We start from the raw sequence: 22,570 nt of genomic DNA, 5'->3' as shown, positions 1-22,570 counted from the left end.
TGAACAATTAGTGTCAGCATCCTTAAGCAATAAACATGATTCTAAAAATTCTATGCAAATTTTGCTTCACATTTTATTTTAAAAACTATTCAGGTAAATGTGACCAAACAAAACTACTCTGGAGAAATTTAGCGAGGTCAAGAGAAATATCACCGCTTTTTTTCGTAAAAGTATATTTTGCTTGAAAAAACATTTCACAAGGACTAGATGTTTTGAATTGTTTTGACTTTTTTAAATTCGATATGATTTTTAAGTTACAAGTGCGTCAAATTGTACAATAAAAACGAAGAATAGTTCTCTCTGCATGAATTTTCTCTAGTTAATGGCGTCAAATCCGGGTTGAGGTTATTGGGTAAATTTTTGTAAGAAATGCGTTGAATGCGATGAATTTTTGTAAGAAAAGCGGTGATTGCGGTGAATGCGGTAAAAATAATTATGTCACCGCAATTGACCGCATTTCTTACAAAAAATCATCGCAAAATTCACCGCATTTCTTATAAAAATTTACCGCATCGACTTTTGTGGCAAAATAATGTAAGAAATGCGGTGAAAGCGGTTAATGCGGTGAAAAAAAATAATTCACCACATTTCACCGCATTTCTTACAAAAATTCACCGCAAAATTCACCGTATTTCTTACAAAAATTCACCGCATATGATTTCAAAAGTTTACTCAACCTGATTTAAGTTCACAAGGAATTTGAAATATTTAAGTGACAGTTGGCGCAGTGGACTAAGCAGTGGAAGGCATGCAGGAGGTCAGAGGTTCGTACCCGTGTGGTGACGCTTCTGTTTTGTAAGAACACTGAAAACGCGGTGAACATAAATAATTCACCGCGATTCAACGCATTCACCGCAAAAAGATGTAAGAAATACGCGGTGAAATTTTTTTTTTCACAGCAATTCACCGCATTTCTTACGAAAATTCACCGCCAAACCTCGACCCGGGAATTAAATTGTTTCACGACTGCACATTTTTGCCATCATGCGTAAATCAAGTCGAATGTTGTTGCAATCCTTTATTGCTCTAGACAGTTGATTCTGGAAGAACTATTATCTGTTGGCTAAATTACAGATAATTTTTGAGTGTTGCAATCAGCTTTTTGCTATAATTTGCAAAAGCTCTTGGTTAAATGAAGTCTAAAATAAAATAAGATTGTTAAATCTTGTCCGAAAATGAATATGGACTTTGGCAAAGTGAACTTGAGTTCTCCCATACCAGATAGTAAGGAACTGAACAACTTTTTTTCACTAGATTCGTGAAAGAAATTTTCAAGAAACTCTTTGTTCAGTGCTTCTTGTTTGTTTGTCTGCAATACAATTTAATTCAGATCAAAAAAGGTGTTTCGGAAATCATGCATAATTCATGGAACAAGCAAACCGTTTACAAGGGGGTTGTTGCACTCACTATAAATAACCATAACTATAAAATTTATTTTAATTAGAATTTGCAATGCGGTATAACTGTTTTCTACTACGGATAATTTCTCACCCGAGCAATTTTTTTTCATACTATGCTGCTTCTTTTTTAGTTATATATAATATTAGCTTTTTTGCAGCCAATTGTTTTTACAAAATCTTCTGAAAAAGTTATGTAGATTGTATATGATTTTTTTGGGGATCACAATTTTTTCTTCGTGGGTTTTCACAATTTGTAGATAGTTGTGTATGTGAAAGTTATTGAAAATGAGGGAAAAATCGGCAGATTCTTTTTAAGTCCTGTTTTCGCAAATCGTCGGAAAAATGCTGTTTTAAATTTGTAAAAATACGACCGCTTTAATTTCCTGTCTTGCTTCGTATATAATTTTTCATGACAAGTACGGCCAATATAAGACAAACTTGTATTTAGAAAAATGGAGAAAATATCAAATTGTTTTCTCAGAAACAATTACCTCAGAAACGGTTTTTTCAATCGAAAAAAACAGAAAATTGCTGTAAACTCCTCATCGAATAAAGAACCATTTGGCTGGGACAAAAAGAACCATTTGGCTGGGCAAAATTCTTTACAAATATTTTATTGAGTCTTCTTATAAATTTGTCGCTAACCACAAAGTTTTTTCATTGCTTGCCGAGTGCTTTTAGTTTTATTTATCAAATGAGCAAAATTTCTGAAATGTTTTTTATTGATAACTTTTGTTTCTTTTAATTGGGCATTTTGTTTATTTTTTGCATTTATTTTCTTTTTATATTTTTGTTTTGCTTCACACGCTAACAATAAGCTCTATAAATAGATGAGTTTTATCATTTTTTTAAATGCTGTTCTTAAATCGTTCGTTTCCAACGGAAACAAGGAAAGCCTTGTTATATTTAGGAGGCAAAATGTCAGTTAGTTTAGGATTTTTCAATTCAAAGAACGTCAATTTTCCGAATCGAAAAATATTTTGTTAATTTTAATTTAAAAATTTACAGAGCTTAATTACTTATTCGGGTCTTTTCCAATTGTGCCGCTCAAGTTATGCAGCCCCCGATACATAGCAATTGCACTTATTAAACCATTATAAAAGATATGGCCTATGCGTCTGGGGTTCGCAAAAATATGCTCCCAATGAGATAGGGCTGAAACGGAAAAGATCCGATTGATGTAAGATCGTTTTTTACTCGTTAGTCTACGGTTTAAAGAACTGAGAAAGGTAACGTTTTTGTTCCCGAACACTTGTGGGGGAGGGACTCTACACTCAATTGATATTTTTATTAACTCAAGTTTAGTCGATCAATAAATTTGTCGCAGAAAATTGAGAGTGGTATAATTAGAGAGCCGATCCAACTTAGAATATGGCATTAAAAACAATTACTCTGGTATTCGTTTTTTACAGGGAGTTATCGAGGCTTTTTTGTGAATAGTAGTTGAAACTCTTTTGTTTGTTTTTACTCAAATTTTCCATAGTTCTTTATCAAATTTTTCTCAGTCATTTTCTCTTAAATACTGCTAATTTTCCCAAATATCAGTCTTTTTCAAATCAAAAATGGCTCCAATTACGATTTTTGCTCCCACTTTATTTAAGAATGCCAGAAGTCCTAGATATAAAAAGCCAGCTGTCACAATCTTTGAAAACTCCTCAAAAACGCTAATGGTACCCTCACGTTCTATAGGAATCTTTTGAAATTAGGATTTTGCAGGTTTTTCAAAAAAAATCAATCAAAACTCATGCAAATTAAATCATCAATTATTTTTGCTTTATTGAAATATTTCATTTGCTATTTGCTTTAATTTGCAAACATTTGGAATACTAAATTGTTTGGATGGATGCGCAGCAAGTCAGAGCTAAGTTTGGTCTCGTCTTGAATTCTTAAAATCAATAATCATTCGGATATTATTTGGGCTCCGTCTTTTTCCTCTTATTTTTGCATTTATGTTTTCTTATATTGATTGCCGACGAAAAACCCAAATACGAAACCCAAATAATGACAGATCCTATTTACAACCAATTGTCTTACAACAAATTGTTTTCATCCAATATATCTGACAAATACTGAACTAAAGGTTGTTTGAATAAAGGTATTTATTCTTCAAAGCTCACAAGTTTCAGAACGTATAAAGCGTGTAAGCTCCCAAACGCCGGTGCCTTAAATTAAACACAACTTGCCACTACATACTGGCCGAGGCGATAAAGCAGTTTGGTTCTGGATAGTTTATTGCAATAGGAATAGAGAGTATCGTGATCTTTTTAGTTGCCCCCCCACCCCCGCCAGTGTCTTTTATGCCTGCAAATATAACTTTTGTGTTGTGATGTAAAATTGTATACAGCACGTTAAATTTTTAAAAAAGCACCTGCACCTGAAGGCGAAAAAACATACGACATTATAGGGGTCACAAATCGGATTCAATTTGCATTCATCTAACATTTTGTCAGATCGTATAAGTTATGTTGATAAATCAAAACTGTGAAGTGTGATATTCAGCTCATACTTATTTCCCAAATTTTATAACTACTGACATCTTTTAAAAGAATATTCTACAACAAACCTTTTTGATTAGAGTGCACATAGTAATCTGTAACATCATTTCAATAGGCATCTGTGGAAATTTGTCTTTTGCTTAGGCTGACTAGCTGTAGACGGACCAGCACCAAAATTGAAAGGGGTGTTTGATGGCTCTGAGAGATCTGTTGGATGGCTGTTCTGTCCTCATATTGCTCTTATATTCTCTTGTCGGCCGTTACAAACTCAAGTTGAGTTAATGAATTGATTCACGTAACCAAATAACTGGCAATTGGTATATCAGAAAGGCACAATTTTACTGAAAGAAACCGAAAATTAACAATAGTTTTTTCTACAAAAAATGGTTCAGGATATAATCTTCGCAAGCAAATTCCCTAAGCTGAGAGCTACTGTTCTTTATCTCTACAATGTTTCTCTGAAAGTAACTCTAGTTTAAGCCGCCTGATCTAATCGCGGTTCTCCTGTGTTCTAGTTATGCTAAGTTAATTCAAATCCAACAACAACGTTTTCTTTTCAAAGCTTCTCTACAGATCAACTCCTAAATTACAGCTCTGTTGTGGTAGTGTTATGATCTTTGCCTTTAGCTAAGTATTAAGAAACAACGTACAATAATTGCCAAACCAAAAATTGTGCAACTCGAAACTATGGAGTACTTTAATCCTTTTTACGTAATGTTAGCTATGACACCAAATGAACAATCAAATGATCTGAACGCCTTTTTACACATTGCTAACTTCTATTCAAGCTATTCAAACTAAGACAAAAGCAGTATCAGACTTCTGACGCTAGCAAGTAATCAACCGGACAACCATTCACTTCCAGAAACTAGCCTTTTTTGGAGGTTTAAATAGACCCTAACAAAGTTTTCGTAGTTTAACGGTATCTAAAAAACAAATTCCCAAGAATGACAACGAGGAAACTTAACCCAACGAATGAACTTACTCGCTGCAACATTTTATGAGCTAAGGTATAAGCCGGACTATAAAAAATTTTTAAAAAATTTCATCCCCATCAGAAAATCAATATTGCACCCGTTCAAGCTCTTAGAGATCTTTTTTCGTTCGATAAATGTCTGGAATGCCAAATGGGTTTCAACAATCCCACTAAAAGTTCGAAGAAACCTTTTTTTGAAATTCAGGTTTTATCGCTCCCAATTGCGACACTTTGAGATAAAGAGCAATTCTCCAAATAGTACACTCCTCAGCTCTGCACTATTATTCTTTCTGAAAACTGTTTCTCTTTCGTTAGTTACTCATATCTCTATTCATAGGGTTCCGCTGTTTAGATCAAATAATTATTTTTCCTGTCAACACAAAATTGCGTTTCATGCACCTCCTGTTTATTCATTATAACCTCAAAAATAAACCTATTACCCTTTTCCGCTTTTGTCTTTTACCAATCAGACATTTTTGTGAACAGTTGCTACTTCAAAATTTAATTATTTAGTACATCAAAAAACTACTAAAGCGCACTTCAGTTTACAGCAGGCTGTTACAAATCAAAAAATCTAGGCACTACGTTTAAAAATGTTTATGCCAATTATAAATTCGTTCTTTTCGAAGTTACATAAAACCTAAAACACAAAAATTAAAAACACTGAGACCGCTTTTGTACTTCTCATTATCAATATGGTTAGAAGAACCAAAAAACTTTTCTTCATTGTTTCACATGGCTATCTAATCAAAACTCATAAAAACATATTCCGATAACTATAATCTCAACTGTTTTGGTTCAAATCACATATCTAAGAGTATTACATGGTTAGCAGTTATGAAATTAGGTGACCATGTGGTTCTGTTTAGTACTCAATATCAATAACAGCTTCCTCTATACAAGTATTGGTACTCATTCACTTCTTAACATTCTTCATTGATTGAATCAGATTAAAACAAAATGTTTATTCTACTCCGTTTTCTATTTTAAATTCAACCATACAAAAGCAGCTCATTAAAACTGTCTTTAAAATTCAGTGGACTATTGATTGAACACGAGAACTTCTATGAAACAAAGAAAATGATACCTGAATAGATAATAAGGAACATTGATACGCCCATGAAATCAAAGCTCCTCATCAACTCAATTTTACTTAACAACGCCTGACATCTTTTTTCCTCTGGTGTTTGAAAGATGACTTCCAATGTCCTCACTGGACCTCCAAGTCTCACCTAAAGGTATTCTTCACGAGTACCATCTCTCCATCTGCTTCGAGCGGCTACATCTCCAATTCGTTTACAGCCATCCTGTTTTATTTCCGATAATCACTTCAAAACCGGCACTGCCACACTGACACAACCCAATAGATCGTTGAATGAACTTACACCTTCTGTTGGAGATTCCGTCCATCAATTAACTGGCAGGGGCAACGGATCCGAAGTTGAAGATCTTTCCACTTTTTTGTTTCTAAAGAATGTCGGCGCCTCAAAGCACAATGCACGTTGTCTGGCACTTCAAAATCAGTGTTGGTTGACAGAGTGATACACCGCCCCCAGTTTTATCCCGTTTTAACCTCTTCTCACTTTGCTCTCTTTCATCCATTCACACATCGTTGTCCTTGACACCTCACTTCTTGACTTTCCCAACCTCAGCTTTCTCATCCCAGTTCCAGAAAACAGGTGACTGTCTAAATTACTGTTTATTGATTTTCCCCGCATTATTGTCACCAGCGGTGTCCAAAATTTTTGAAATAATTCAGGCTTTAACCGCAAGGTTCGAATCTTCAGTTGTGGTGACAGATAACTTCTTTACCAAGTCATGTCTACCTCTCTATCATCAGGCAATTCGTCGACAATGTGAAGTTTTGTCCAATCATCTAGATCTGGAAGTTCTTACTTTGCTGTTTTCTAGGTTTTGAACATCGATTACTCACCAACTTGTACGCTCTGTCGCGTATTTTTGTCCCAGGTAGCTCCAAATCCTTCCAAAGCTCTTGATATTACTTCAATCTGCTCCTGTCCAATACCATGACTGATGATAGCTGCATTTCCGACTTCCTGACTTGTTTTGGTTTTCAGAGATTTTTGTTTTGCTGTATGGACCCAAAAACATTTTCCCATCTGATCCACTTGCAGTTCAACAAAACAATGAGTGGCTTCGTTGTGATTGCTGACAACCGAGATGATACTCAACTGAACATGTTGAACAGATTTTTTTCTCCTTAACTGCTTTAGATTCTAATCGACTTGTAGGCTGCGTCTTAAAAATCGCAAAACTAACACAATCATCAGCCTTTTCAGCCAACCCATCGTCCGTTTCTAACAAAATTTGTCCGACACTAATAGGAACACAACATCTGATCTCAACTACATATAGCTCCTCCTCAATAAATAAGTTCGTCAACCCAGTTTCACGTGTTCCAAATCTGTCCTTTAGAAGGCATTTCGCAAAAATTTTATTGGATGACCGAATCTTTTTCATGAGATCTTCCCCACCTACTAATGACAAAAACCCACGTTCCCAAAAATGACATCCTTATTACTTGTCTCCTGAATGCCTTCAGCCCACTAATTGTGTCCTGAGGAAAAGTCGACCTGCTCGTCTTCATAATGTGAACCCTCGTATTCAAAATCACTCATGAAAGAGGAGAGACATTCTGATGAGCGGTCAATATAGTGCAAAAGACCTTCAGGAGTAAATATTTTCTTCAATTTGTCAGAAACTTTTCTCTATCGGCCTCTCACAGCCTAAAATCTTCTTGATCTTCCCTTTCTATCTGTAACCTTTTTCCAAGGCGCTCTATAACCTCTTCCTCATAAAGCAACCAGACCTCACAATCTTCGTTTTTCCCCAACAGTTGACGGTGACTGCTTCCCATCGAATGCTGTCCCCCCTCAATCTGTTGTTCCACAGCTGTTTGATATAGAATTTCTTCAACTCCCTTTTTCACTGCCATATTTTAATCTGTGGCCAGCCATTCAGTTGGGAGCACAAAATCTTTCTGTCCAGTTGTCTAGTCACACCTAAACTTCATACTTACTTTCTCTTCCTTGCTTATCTCTCCTAACAGACTCCACTCCAAATTTTCCGCTTGCGCATCCTGCAATTGTAATAATTCCACAACTTGCTCAAGATCATTTTTTCCCAGCATTTTGAGTACAATATTTTGCGTCCAAAATAAACCCTTTCTGACATCACCGATCTCAAAGTTTCCGTCAGAATTCTTTCATCCAAAGTTCTTCATTTTACCATCTAACAATTCATCTTTCTGCCTATGGAAAAATTCTTTTACGACAGCGCTTTCTGCTTTTCTGCAATCCACAACAGTACTTATGTACAACAGTACAACAGTAACTAATGTGGACAATAATACGTCGAGAAAACTAAGGTATTGCCCGATATTGCTCTCACAAAACCGGGCGGCAACTCACACACCGCTTACAACCCCCAAATTCTACGTAAGCAAAGCATTGACCACCATTGCAAAATATTTCTAATTTTAAAATAAGTACGTTTTCCAGTCGTCGTCCCAATTCGGGATATCTCACGGAAAATGTTTACGTGAAAGTATATAGACGAAAACGAACTCCAATCCATACTTCCTAACTTCTCACACTAATCTAATTCTTTGTGTTCTTCACCACTAACCGCACCTACTGCTGTTACTCGCCGTTTATCCCATTAATTTGAGATAAGAAAATTTTTTTAAATATAATGAAACTTAGATTTTCATAATACAAATTTATATAACTTAAAAGAGCAGTAAATTGAAATAGGCGAACGCACGATAACCACTGAAACACAAAAGCGGGAAAGTGGGCATCAATTTTGTTATTTGAATGCCAACATTTCTTACTTTTTCACCAGTTTTGTATTCATATTTTGAGCATTTGAAATCGGTCTTTGAACTATGGCTTGTCATTTTGCATACGCCCAGTTTTTTTTCCTATTTCATGGTACATGTTAATAAAATATAACTGAAGTTCTTCAAGTTGTTTTCCCATTTCTGTTCAGAAAAAGAGCAATAAATCCAAATATGACTCTCAAAGATTTTAAAATCACAATTGATCTCATAAGAAACTACGCAATCGTCGCCGCTGCCTTTACTTTAGTTTGTGCAATTTATTTGATTTTCTAGTCTAAGGTGATTTTTCTGCTTAACAGACTGGTCTGGGCAACCATCTTCATTTTTACTTTGTGTTCGGCAATATATGCATGCACTCTATTTGAGTTATAGCGGTTGAAATTATACTTACATTTATTTGTGTTCTTATTAACGAAATCGTCACGTACTTAACAAAAATTTATTCTCTACTGTAACCATAGACAACAATTTTACCCAAAGCTGTTTGTCCTTCGACCTTTGAAACTTCAAAAAGGTCCAAGAAATTAGTTCAAAGGGCTCAGAATAAACTATTCGTCCTTTCTCACAGTAATCTTTTGGTTTGTAGTTTTGAGTTTTCCGCGGAAATTTTGTTATGTGACTTCAATTGACGCAAAGTTTACATTTGAATTGGAATGGCAAATTACTTGGCAGGAAATGGTAAGTCACGGGCATCCATGTATGAAATCTTTTTGCTAAGAATGTGTTTAACTGACCGGAAAAATCCGTGAAAATAACACGAAAGTGAGAAACAAGTTTGTTACTATAATTTGGAGACGCCCAAGCTCCCGGTTCAATTTTTTCCAAAATTTGCAGGCAGTTACAGCAACGAAACCTAGAAACCCTTGTCACCAATGCTAACTATAGCAAAAATATATATTTTCGATTTTTTCGATTGCTTTTAATCGTCTGATGGTGATTTTTTTTTCTAATTTACAGCCTATTTATAGTCAAAACTATACAATTTTAAGTTTCCAATTTTGCTTCAGTGAAAGATTAATGGAAACATAGCGGAATTTCTTCGGTCAGTAAGAAGCGAAAAAGATTACAAAAAAATCGAGCTGAATGATTTCTTTGTTTCTCAACAGGAGCGCTACCTTTGGATAGAAAACTAGGTGAATTCAAAAATTATTAATTTTTATCTTTAGGTAAATATTATCAAATTTATTAACTTATTTGATTTTTTAAAATTAATTTGATCCTTAAAATAATAATTTAATAAGCGAATGCTTCTATGATCTGGATATATATATATATATTGTTTGGTTATAATCGATTTTACCTGTTTAGAAAAAATTACTTGTGGGCAAAAAATACAGAGTTATGGAAGCCTGTCACCTACACAATATTAATCCTTCACCGGGTGCCAAATTTGTGTTACTTGTTTGAGCAAATTAATTCATTTTTTATTGAACTGAATATGTTTTCATTGAAAGCGGCCTACGCTCTGTATCGCCTACTCATAGTGATCAAAGAGCTTTTACTGAATTATTTTCATCATTTCTCGTGATTACTCTAAAATGGAAATTGCTTACTTTCAAAATGCCATGTGTCGGCGTATAATTACATTCCAAAAACCTAAACTTCACTTTGAAATGAAGCCAATCTTACCTCAAATTTAACAAAACTTCACACTGTGAAATAGTTTTTTTGCAAAAAGAACCATTAAATGGAATTAAAACAAACTAATTCCATTTTTAAAACTCTCATGAAATTGTTTTTCAATAATGGATTTTTTAAGTTGCTGTAATGGTTACGTAAGTTACTGATAAATTAATTAAAGCCGAATTGTCAAAAAATTGAGCCGGCGCTATCGACCTTTATTGAAAACGTCAACATACAATTTTTAAGTTTGCTCGGTAGCACGTTGTGGTTATAGTGGGAACAAATATATAAATGGGTATTTAACAGTGATAAATGGACGAAAACAAAAAACATAAATTTTTAATATTTGAAGAACTTTTGATAAACAACTTAAACACTTTATGTTAGGCAGTTTTCATAAGTTATCAAACATTTTGGATTTTTTACACTTATATTTTTAATTGTTCCGACAAAACTTTAGTGTTGAGCAGGAACTATATACTCAACTGGGTTTTTTTTGTTCAGTCAATTTTGGCCGATCGATATATTCATCGTACAGAATTGTGAGTGGTATCATTGAAAAGCCCGTCCAGCGAAGAATACGGAATTAAAAAGATTTTTTCAATTTTCGTTATTTACAGGGAGTTATCGAGGTTTAAAGTTTTGTGAATATTCGACTGTTTTTATTCACATTTTCAGTAATTTTTGCTAAAATTTGGCACAATTTCGCTAATATAATTCTAAATAAGTTAAAATTTTTAACGGCAGAGTGTTATTATTACCGTTAGAAATAGAAGAGCGTTGCTGAATTGTTTGATTGAAGTATTTTTTGGCTAAAATTTTTGGTAAATTTTCAAAACTCAAACTTTTTTCATCAAAAATGGCACAAAATATGATCTTTTGGTCTACTTTGTTAAAATTTGCCAGACTTAGTGACCTAGGAACCTTAACACAGACTCCCTAATCTCAAAAACAGCGCTAGTTTCAATTAGGCGCCGTATGAAAGTCTTCTGGAATTAAAACTTTGCCGTTTTATGCAGATTTAACTCTATAATTATACAAAATGCATCGTTCTTTTTTTTAATATTTGAAAAATGCCACGCAACAATTTGTCTAATTCGCAAACACTTGGAACACTTGGTCAGTTTGTTGGGCGCGCGACAAAATCAGGGAGATGTTCGACAATATCATGGATTCTTAGAATCGGAGGCTTTTTGTTTTTTTTATGCTGCCATATGTAGATAAAGTTTCTTTTTCGAGAACCAAAGGGTTTTAATGGCTTTAAGGAAGAATTTTAGTAAAATTTAACTGAATTTTTTTCTTTTGCCTTCAATTGTTGTTCTTTTGGTAGTCTGTTTTTTAACCACTCAAGTTTAACCACTCAAAGATCAAACTTTATTCCTCAAGAAATGCAAGTGAACATTTTCTATTCATTCAGTTAATACCTAATTTCTCTTATGTTATTGAATGTATTTGTTTTAAGGAAGTTTCTGTGCTTTTTTGAACTTGTCAAATTTTATATCATTTTAGTCAACATTTTGTTTATTCTCAGTAAGTACTGATCAATCCTTCTTCCGTATAGAACACAAAATAATTTTGTGGCCGATTGTTCTAACAGAAGGTTTTCTTGCTTTAGGTACTACGAGTTTTTATACAAAACTTTCTGATTTTTGTGCAGAATTTCCCATTTTTGCAGTTGTTTTTGTTTCTTTTGTAAATTGTAACTTTATTTACCAATCTAACTGAACAAAGCTTTACCACATTTGAAATTGAACATTTTTTTCGTTATCATAACATATGGTTTGAAGGGCTGCGACACCGTTCTCTTGCAGAAATTGGTAGAGTTTTTTATTTTTGCCATTTATTTGTTATTAATTTTTGTTGTCAAATGCAAAATATTGTTTAATTAAAGTTCTCAGTGGCCAACTATAGATAAACAAATGAACTTAATAACTGATATCGGTAAATAGCTATTGGTTGTTTCGAATTAAATTTTTAAAAAAGAGTAATAGTATTCTTCAACTTATCCCTTTTGTTCTGGTTTGCTTTTTTTTTCGTATAATAATGTATTGTCGAATCAAAGAGTAATTTGTCTGTTGTTTTAACCTTTTAAATGATGTCTTCAAGGCTTAGACAATTTGTTTCAGAAGAATTTTGTGAAGTTTATATACTTTTCAGTTTTTGTGGTTCTTTTTGTTGTCATTTTGTGATTGTCGTTTTACTAAAAGACGTTATGATGGTCAATTAAAACGCAAATGCAGATGTTATATTCTCGCGACAAATATCTTATGAATTTAATGGCTTCAAAACTGTGGTTTTGTAAAGTTTTTTGTGAATATCGTTAGTTCAGCTTGTATTCAATGTTGCTTTATATTCTTATGATTTAGTTTCATTAATAGCCGTCGCTTTTGATTTTCCCAGTAGTTGCAAGACAAACTGTCTACTCTTTTAGTCGAAAACTTTTGTTGGCCGTGATTTTTGAAAATGTTTGTTTTTAATAAAAAAAAGGAGATAGATTTTTGAGATCTGCCAATTTTATTTCCGTTAAATTGTAGCTAAGCATCTCTGTATACGATTCACGTCAATTATCTTTTAAAATACAATTTGCTCTTCATAAGGATTTTGTTTTCCTTAAATGGTCTACTTCTTTGAACAACCATTTTTCACAAAACCAATATTTGTGATTTTTGCATATTTGCCCCTTTTTTGTAGGTTTTTGTTCTCTTTTCACAGTATCACAATAATGGGCGTCATTTGATTTACAAATTTTGATACCTTCAAAAATGCAAACAAAGATTTTTATTGTTTTTAGCGATCAGCTTAAATTTTAATTGAATGGGGGAACATTTTTTTCGTGCATAATTGTTCGCGCAAGTTCTTAGTTTTTGCCTGTACTTGTCGTTTTTTTTTTGTAGTCGTATGACTTATCCTGGATAATGAAAGGCCTCATTCGCTCTCTATTGAGGTATAGAAGACTCTCTCAATGATTTTATTTGATGCGTAATGTTTCTAATCAGTTCGACTTTAATATTTTTTTAAAAAAGCAGTGTTTAAAAAAACTTTGCCCCTTTTGCTCATTTCTAGTCGACTTGTTGCCAAGTCGCATTGAGGAAAAGTCCCATATTTTGTTCCAAAAAGTGCCGGTTAATCTTCTGAGTATAATTTTTATCTGAAGCCATTTTGATTTGGTTTTTAGTGGTTTTCAAAAAAAATGGACAAGGAGTTTTGGTCGTAATTAATATTTGTAACTAATTGATATTTATTGCCGTCTTTTCTGGTAGTCATATTATGGTAGCCACAGGTCTCATAGGCCCTCTAGAGTAGATTGTTTTATTCTTTTAGTAGTTTGTTGAACGTTGTGTTGATATGTTAATTTTTTTATCTCTTCCTCATTTGGTAGACAATTAAGTGAAAAATGTAGATGAGCGGGGTCGGAACTTAATGTGCGAACGCACATTACCGAGCCTCCTTGTTATTGTTTATTTTTGAATAAGACAACTTCAAATCCTTGTCTGTCATAAAAAAGAAGCTAACATTTGAAAAACCAGTGATTTAAATTGATTATGTGGATGAAAATCGCACTCTTGACAGTTTAGATTTAAGGTAAAAGGTGTAATTAACTGCTGAATTAACTCGCAATCTCTTGCAGTCTAAATGATTATTTTAAACCTGATTTCTCAGTAATCCTCTTTCCTTCTTGTTTTTAATTGGCCATTATATCCTTTTTTGCTGATGCCACTTTAAAAATGTTGTAACAACCTTAGATACCTCTAGCAAAAATTAGCACTTATATGCAAATATTTGTTTTCAATTTTTATGTTCTTGTTTGTTTACGAGCGCACTCTGTAATTTTATCTTCTCTTTCTGTTATGTTTTGGGATTCAGTTTCCATCATTTGTCAACTTTTTCTTTCTCAAAACGGAAAATTCAAACGAAAAACAAGATCAAAAGTTTCATATAGAATATATAGAGAAATGTTTCAAGCATATCGTACGTGGGGCTGACTTTTATAATGAGTTAAGATGCCAGTTTGTGTAATGGTCAACCAATTAGGCTGCGAGACGCTGACTGGATACTGTTCTAATCCATTTTAAAATGCAATTAAAAATAGGCGATAAATAGTGTGACCAGTAGCACATGGCAGCCAAATAAGCCAGTTGAAAAAATAGACAAATAAAAGGATTGATAAAAAACCATAAATAACTGAAAAAAGATCTTTTCTGAGTTCAATGATTTGGTCAACAACAGCTCTTGGCAAACAACAATAATGTACAGTCTTTGCTCTCTGCTAATTTTGACACTGATAATCTGTTCCTTTGTACATATAAAGGGAAAATTAAGGGTTAAATAACTGCAGAGTTGACATGAAGTTAAACAAATTTTTGCTTGCTTTTGAATATGATCATTTCAATTTTTGGCAACCATTACAGAAGCTTTCAGTTTTTTCAACTTTTGTCCTTTTTTGATTATTATTTGAACATTTTACACTTAATTTGGTTGGCGTCACATTAAATTGTCCTCTAAAGAAAAAATACTTATGAAAATTGAAGAACTTTTCTGCAAAACCTCGGCCTAACAGTTTCTGCTGTTTTTGTTGTTTAATTTAGAATGCGTTTGTTTGTGTTTTTTTTCGTCTGATTCTTTGAGGTTTTTAGGATTCCGCTTTCGTTATTAGTTAAATTTCTCATGCTCAAAACAAAAAAAACTCAAAATCAAGACATCTGAAGGTTTCTAAGAACACTTTGTTTCTATGTAATCGCAAAATTTGTGCAACATTTTTCATTTGGTTTGTTTTTTTGTTTACTTGCAAAAAAACTGACAAGCTCAAGTGTCTGATGCAACTCACTTGCGTGATCTTTCTCCTCTGCTGTACTTACTTATATTGGAAAATAATTTTCGCAAAAATTCGTGGATATCGTTAAAAACCGCCTGAAATTGCTTGGCGATTTTGTTTCAATATCACTCCCGGGTCGAGGTTTTTGGGTAAATTTTCGTAAGAAATGCGGTGAATGCGGTGAATTTTCGTAAGAAATGCGGTGATTGCGGTGAATGCGGTGAAAAAAAATAATTCACCGCTTTTCACCGCATTTCTTACAAAAATTCACCACCAAATTCACCGCATTTCTTACAAAAATTCACCGCATAGACTATTATGGCAAATTAATGTAAGAAATGCGGTGAATGCGGTGAATGTGGTGAAAAAAAATAATTCACCGCTTTCTCTCAAGCGGTGAATTATTTTTTCTCACCGCTAGATGCGGTGAAAAAAAATAATTCACCACATTTCACCGCATTTCTTGCAAAAATTCACCGCATATGGTTTCCAAAGTTTACTCAATCTGATTTAAATTCACAAGAAATAACAAACAAGTAAGTGACAGTTGGCGCAGTGGAATAAGCATTGGAAGGCATGCAGGGGGTCAGAGGTTCGAACCCGTGTAGGGACGATTCTTTTTTGTAAGAATACTGAGAACGCGGTGAAAAAAAATAATTCACCGCGATTCACCGCATTCACCGCAAGAAGATGTAAGAAATACGCGGTGAAAATTATTTTTTTTCACCGCATTTCACCGCATTTCTTACGAAAATTCACCGCCAAACCTCGACCCGGGCTGAGATTCAAAACTTGCGAGCAAAATAAGACTGAAACGCAGAAAAGCCAGAGAACTTTTGTCTCATACGCAGAACACAAGAGGCGAAAATTACCTGTTTCTTCTATTACCTGACTGCCTGCCTTCTGAAGATCTCACACTGCTTCAAATTTTCATCTATTTAGCAACAGTGCCTATACGGCCCACTAACGCGGAGACTTTGGGAACTGCTCAAACCACAAAATTTTCAAAACAAAATTGGGACCAATTTTTTTCAGACTTCAGTTAATGATTGGAGGAAATCTACTATGCTAGCGTGGTTTTTTGTTTTATAATTATTGATACCAAAGATTTGATCAGAGGAAGATAATATTATAATTATAAAGACCTGCCGCTTAGTTTTTTTTTGCAAAATTAGTTTTGGTTTTCGCATTCCTGAGAAGATAGAAAGTTCTCAAAAATCTAGAGCTTTTCTCAAAAAAAAAAAATGATTAGGCAAAAAAATGAACCAAATTGTTAATTTCTCAGCTAATTTTTGTATTAAAAAATATTTAGTTCATTAAACGCAAAATTGAATAAGAGAAAATTATTTAAGTTATATTTTTGTTCCGAACCCTCTTGAGGGGGGGGGGGACTACTCAAATGGGTTTTTCTTGTTCAGTAAATTTTGACCGATCGATGTATTCATCGTAGAGAGCGGTGAGTAGTGTCCTTAAAAAGCACGTCCAGCGTAGAATATGGAATTAAACAGATTTTTTGAATTTAGTTTTCTAGAGTTATCATGGTTTAAATTTTTCTGATTATTAGACCGATTTGCATTATTTTCATTTACATTTTCAGTAATTTTTGAATAAAATGTCGTCAATTTTACTAAAATATGTAAAAAATATAAACAATAATACTCTTGACTTTTTTGTTAAAGACAAAAAATTATTTTTGATTTTTTATTTAATTTTTTGGCTAAAAATTTCAATATTCAGTCATTTTCATCAAAAAATGCCCAAAATAAGCTAGATCAATCCACTTTGATTAAATTTGCCGGAAGTACACAAACAAAAACAAATAACACCATCTTTGTAAACTACAAACGGAGTTAGTCCTACTTCCACTTCCGTTGGGATTAGTCTCGAAGTAAAATTGTGCCCTTTTCTGCTAAATTTACTCTACGATTTTCAAAAACGTAGCATTTATTTTAATCATTTAACTACCAAATTATCCAGATCTATAACATTCGAAGCAAGTGAGTGTTTTTAGTGAACAAACAACAATAGCATGGCTGGTTTTGGTCCAATCTTGGACTGCTACTTTCCAAAAATAATTCGGATTGTAATCAGTCGGTCCTTTTTTTTAAAAAACTTCGATCTTTTTTATGTTAATTAAAGAAAGATTAATTAAAATCAAAGCTCTTTGTTGATGGGTTCATTTGGATTCCACATCAATTTATAATTAGTGTTTCTAGTTTCTATAGTCAAAAGATTATGGCCGTTTAGACTTTTAAAAAAGTTTGATTTTTAAATACTCAACGGCTTATTGAACTTTCCACTATTTTTCTCTCAAATTGGTCAAACTGTAGCTTAGTGTCAGCAAAGAAAGAAGGCTTCTTCTTCCTTTTCTTGTTACTGAATTAAAAATTAATCTTTTTTGTCCGTGTCTACGCGTTAAGTTTTGTTTCTCTGGCTTTGATACTACAAGATTAAACATTTTTTTTAATATTTAGACATTGGCCCATTTTTGAACGATTTTTTCTCGTTTTGTCACATTATCACATTATTGAAAGTTCGCATATTACATAATTGGCGTTCAAAATTACCAAAGTTAGGCACAATTGAAGATATGAAAGACTTTAAAGGCATATATTTTGACTGCTTCGACTCCCCTTTCTGTAAAATTTTAATTGAATTTTTGACATATGGCTCTAACTAGAGTTTTTAACTTTGTCTTTTCAGTCAGACCAATTTTTCTTGAAAACGACAGGTCTTGTTTTGTTTTTTATGAGGAACAAATGAGTCCATGTTCTAATTTTAGTAAATAGCTGTTGACCTTAAAGACTTTGAAAACAAATATTTTCAAAAATTTAAAAAGATTTTTAACTTCGCCTTTTATTATTTTTGTCTGTTTATTATGTAGTCTCCTTAATTACAGGTTGAATAAGACATTATTATCGTCAATAGGAGGTGTAAGTTGGTGTGCAAAATAAAATTTTATGAAATCATTATCAATTTACTGGCTTCGGCGCACGTTTTTGGCAAAAAAAAAAAGAAAACTAATTTTTGATTTTCGTCTATAACTGACGTTCTTTTTGTAGACGTAAGACATCGCCTGAATAACTAAAGGTCTCAATTGCTTCCTTTGGACAAATAATTGAACCTAATTAATAATTTTCTTTTGTAGCGAATGGCTTTAATGACTTTGAAAATAAAAGTGTTCGAAAAACAACATAAGTGTCACTGAAGTTTTCCATTTTTTCTCTTTTTTCTCTACTTGTTACGTATTCTAATAATGAGAGTCGCATATCACATTATTGGCGCATTCAAATTGAATTTATCTTTTTATTAATATCTATCAGTATTTGCTTGCTTATACAAAACCTCAATTTGTTCAGTTATCCTGATTTTAGTTTTTAGTAAGGCCGCCTAAGCTGAATAAAATTATCTTTTTGGTCAGCTCGTGGAAACTTTTTATATCAAAAAGTGTCAAAAAATTTGTAAAGATAGAATCAAGAACCACAGATCAAAACTTGTTATAAGAGAGGTTTTGATAGAAAATTTTTGTGTTCATAAAAAGAAAAGTCACCATCCATATTTTAAGATGACAAAAAATTAAGCAATGAGAAATAAAATGTTCCTCTGAGTTACTGCCCAAAATCTCTGCAATTGTTCCCGATCGTATAAAAAAGCAGTCACTGGTATAAACTCACTTTGGTACGCAGTTTTCATGGTAGGCTAGGAGGATACTCCAAGGCAAGTGAGTATTAAAATTGATATTTATAACTTTTTGCAAGAGGACAGAACATTATACTCATTTAGGACCAAATTTCGTTTGTAGAATCTGCCCTATTAATGCACAAGAAAATTGACAGTATTTTTTTAATGTTTCCTTTTTTGCGAGTTTAGTTGTTTATTCTCTGCCGTATAAATGCTCGAAAGTAACCTGAACATTCTTTCGGATTATTACAATTCTAACAATTTGAATTGTATTGGGGCGCTGTCTTTTTTTAAGATCTGTTCACACATTTTCACGATTTTTGAAGTCAAAGTGGAGTAGTGATTTTGGTCACGCCGAAACAGGAAGTGGAGTGAAAAAGCGAGTGGTTTTGCGGCGTGAAATTTTTTCGCTCTAATTTTAAAGTAGAGTGAGAGAAGGGAGTTTGAACAAAAATTTGCTTTCTCGCTAGTGGTTTTTTGTTCACATTCGGCAATTTCACTTTGATTTTTACTGTTTTTTCAATTTTTTGGATCAGATTTTTTTCTAAATGGTTTTCCCAATCCATTCATAGTCCGTTCTAGGTCTAGTTTTTTGTTTAGTCAATGAAAATTTTTTGAATTGTGAATTGTACGTCAGGATTTGTCTTGCTATGGCTTTTTGTTAGTCTCCGAGTTTCCATGTGTCATGTGCTCCAATCCAGTCAACAGAATTTCAATTTGGGACTTAAAGATTTTTTGATTAATTGCCTCTAAAAACGTTGACGAGCTTTTTAAGGTAGTCTATCGTCTTGAATTTTGCCCACAGACAAGGTTAGTCATTTCACCATTGTTGTCTGGGCTTTTTTTACAAAAGTTATGCTCTAAAGTCTATGCTCGGAGTTCAAGGTTAAAAAGTGTTGCAGGTCAATGATATAAAAACTAAAAATATCAACTTTAAAACTGCTTAGGAAATGCTTCTGCTTGAAATCCTTTTTTAGAACTGAAAGTCTGAAGTGATCGGATGTGCTGAATTGATTTTAGCTAGATAGACATTTTCCTGATAAAAGTTTGGTTTTACATTAATTATCGTTATTTTTTACTTAACCACCTGCCTTTTATCTCAACTATATTTCAGGCACATGTCGTTTCCTTAGACTGAACTGTTTCAGAGGGTGAATTCTAATCAGCGGGACATTACTATATCCAAACCAATCTACTACCGCCTAATTACTTACCCCAATTTTAACTTCCCCTCAGCGTTATTTATAGCATTGAGTTGACAATTATTCTGACAATCTTCTTAAAGCCCCATCCTCTCTGCTTACTACTCGAAAATCAGAAGAATTATATTGAGAAGCGAAAGAAACAAATTCAAAGCAGAAACAAGCAGATCCCACCCTTGTCTAAATTAAGACGAGGCTCTATTGCAAACGAGTGGTGAGTGGTGGCTGTGGAAAATGACGGTAGAAAATGCAACAAACATTACAGGGTAATTATAATCAGTTTATGCTACTTAATGCTAATTATAAAATTCACCCTAGTCGAGCTTACATGGCTATCTTGCAAAACCTTTAAGATTTTTGCAGAACTTTTTTCTATCAAACTGAATAATCTGACACGAGTATTGCGAGATCTTACAAAATTGCGAGTATTGCGAGACTTACATTGAGAGATTCGTGCAAAATTAGGCTGTTAGGATCGACTAGGGAAATTCAGAGAAATTGAAAAAAGTGAACATCGAAATTTTTGCATCTTAGTTTCAATATTGATCCACTTTAACCAGACAGTATAAATTCCAGAGATGACTAATTGTTCCGACCCCCACTTTAGTGGGGCGGGAGGAACTGTATACTCAAATGTTTTTTTGTTCAGTCAATTTAGGCCGATCGATATATTCATTGTAGGGAGTTGTGAGTTATATCATTAGAAAGCACGTACATCCTAGTATGTGGAATTAAATAGATTTTTCCGAATTTCGTTTTTTACAGGGAGTAATCGTGGTTTCAAGTTTTACGTTCAACAGTTTTCATTCTCGTTTTCAGTAATTTTAGCTGAAACTTGGATCAATAATAGTAATATATTTAGAGAATGTTGATATTTTCAACGGTAGAGTATTGCTGTATTCATTGAAGACAGAAGAGCGTTGTGAATTTGTTTGATTGAAGTTTTTTGGCTAAAGTTTTTGAGAAAATTTAAAAAATTCGATCTCTTTCATCAGAAGTGGCACAAAACTTTTGTTTTCTGGTTCACTTTGTGTAGGCTTGCTAGAAGTAGAGACCTGGAAACGGGCGAAACAACCTCTGTAAATTCCAAAAGAGGGCTTCAAGACTTTCGGCGCATTATAAAAGTAATCTAGAATCAAAATTTTGCTGTTTTTTGCTAATTTAACTCAACAATTATAAAAAATTCATCATAACAAGTGATCTTATTGACAATCAATTGGAGCAATTGGGAGATTTGTTGGGAGGACTGAAAAATGAGGGATAGGTTTGTTTTATCTTGGATTCTTGTAACCAGAATTTTTTTTCATTTAAGCGCTGCCTTCATTTCTCAAAATACTTTGCTTTTTTTGTTTTTTAAGGTTAATTATCTAAAAACTCTCAATTCACGGCTCAATTACGGGCAGCTCCCAATTGCATGAAAAAGCGGCTAAAAGTAGATATAGTTTGTTTCTCTCTACTGTTAGCCAAAAACCTTCAATCAAACAAATCCGCAACGACCTTCCATTTCTAGTGAAAACAGTAATATTCTATAATTGAAAATTTCAACATATTTTTATACATAATAGTAAAATTGAGTCTAATTTCAGCTAAATGTACAGCAAATGTGAATGAACACTATTGAACAAAAAACAATAAACCTCGATAACTCTCAGTAAAAAGCAAAAGTCGCAAAAAAATATTAATTCCTTATTATAGGATGTCCGTGCTTTCATATGATATAATATAAAACTCTCTACCTTGAATATATCAACCGGTGGAGCTCTGTGAAAAAAAATTATTTGAGTATACAGTTCCTTCTTACCCCTAATGCTTTTTGTTGCTTTGAGGAAGAGTTTTTATACCTTCAACTGAAGTCTTGTGTTTTGCCTTCATTTGTTATTTTTTTGCAGTCTGTTTTTTAACTCTAACTGATCAGTGATGGCATTGGCTTCTTCAAGAGTTGTAATTGAACCTATACAATGATTTCGGGTTTTATCTAAGGTCTCTGATGATATTAAATATAATTGTTTTGAAAAAATTAAGTGATTTTTTTGTCGTTCTTTTTACATCCTCTTTGATAGTTTTTACTCTCTTCTCAGTAAATACAGATCAAAATTTCTTTCACGTGAAGACGAAACTAAATTTGTGGCACTTTTTCTTAAATAACGGATTTTGATGCTGGTAGTACCAGTTCTAGATCCTTTTGATTTAATTGCAAATTGTCATATCTTTGCCGTTCTTTTTTGTTTATGTGGTTAATTGTCACCCTACTGAAAAATCCAATAATAAAATGCACTTAAAACACGCATTTTGTTGGTTTTTGTAACATATGACTTTAGAGACTGGGAGACTGTTCACTTGCAGTATTTGGCAGTTTTTATTTGGTCCTGTAATTCTTGCTGTTTTTTGTATGCAATATATTGGGTAATAAGAGGTCTCAATGGCCAACTCTGGATATTTAAATGGACTCAATAATGGATAGATTTTTATAACTAATGGTTTCTACTGACTTTTAAGTTTTTTTCTTAGAAAAATA

The 22,570-nt window shown here is 33.2% G+C and overlaps 1 protein-coding gene across 5 annotated transcripts in view; it reads left to right on the top strand.

Moving 5' to 3' along the window:
• The window catches only part of LOC142357620 (uncharacterized), a 171,817-nt gene that overhangs the window by 130,822 nt on the left and 18,425 nt on the right, over positions 1-22,570 (top strand). For 4 of the 5 annotated variants that reach the window (XM_075409201.1, XM_075409185.1, XM_075409194.1 and 1 more), the window contains exon 2: positions 20,002-20,321. In XM_075409201.1, the coding sequence (XP_075265316.1) occupies positions 20,290-20,321 (32 nt within the window). In that variant the 5' untranslated portion in view covers positions 20,002-20,289. Of the gene's footprint in view, positions 1-19,868; positions 20,322-22,570 lie in introns of those variants that run through there. The other variant, XM_075409171.1, reaches the window with a different exon arrangement.

The sequence above is a fragment of the Convolutriloba macropyga genome, chromosome 2, assembly GCF_964194025.1.
Source record: "Convolutriloba macropyga chromosome 2, txConMacr16.3, whole genome shotgun sequence".
Classification (NCBI taxonomy): domain Eukaryota; kingdom Metazoa; phylum Xenacoelomorpha; order Acoela; family Convolutidae; genus Convolutriloba; species Convolutriloba macropyga.
The sequence above is the reverse complement of the archived record's forward strand: the minus strand, read 5'-3'. Positions and strand labels throughout refer to the sequence as shown.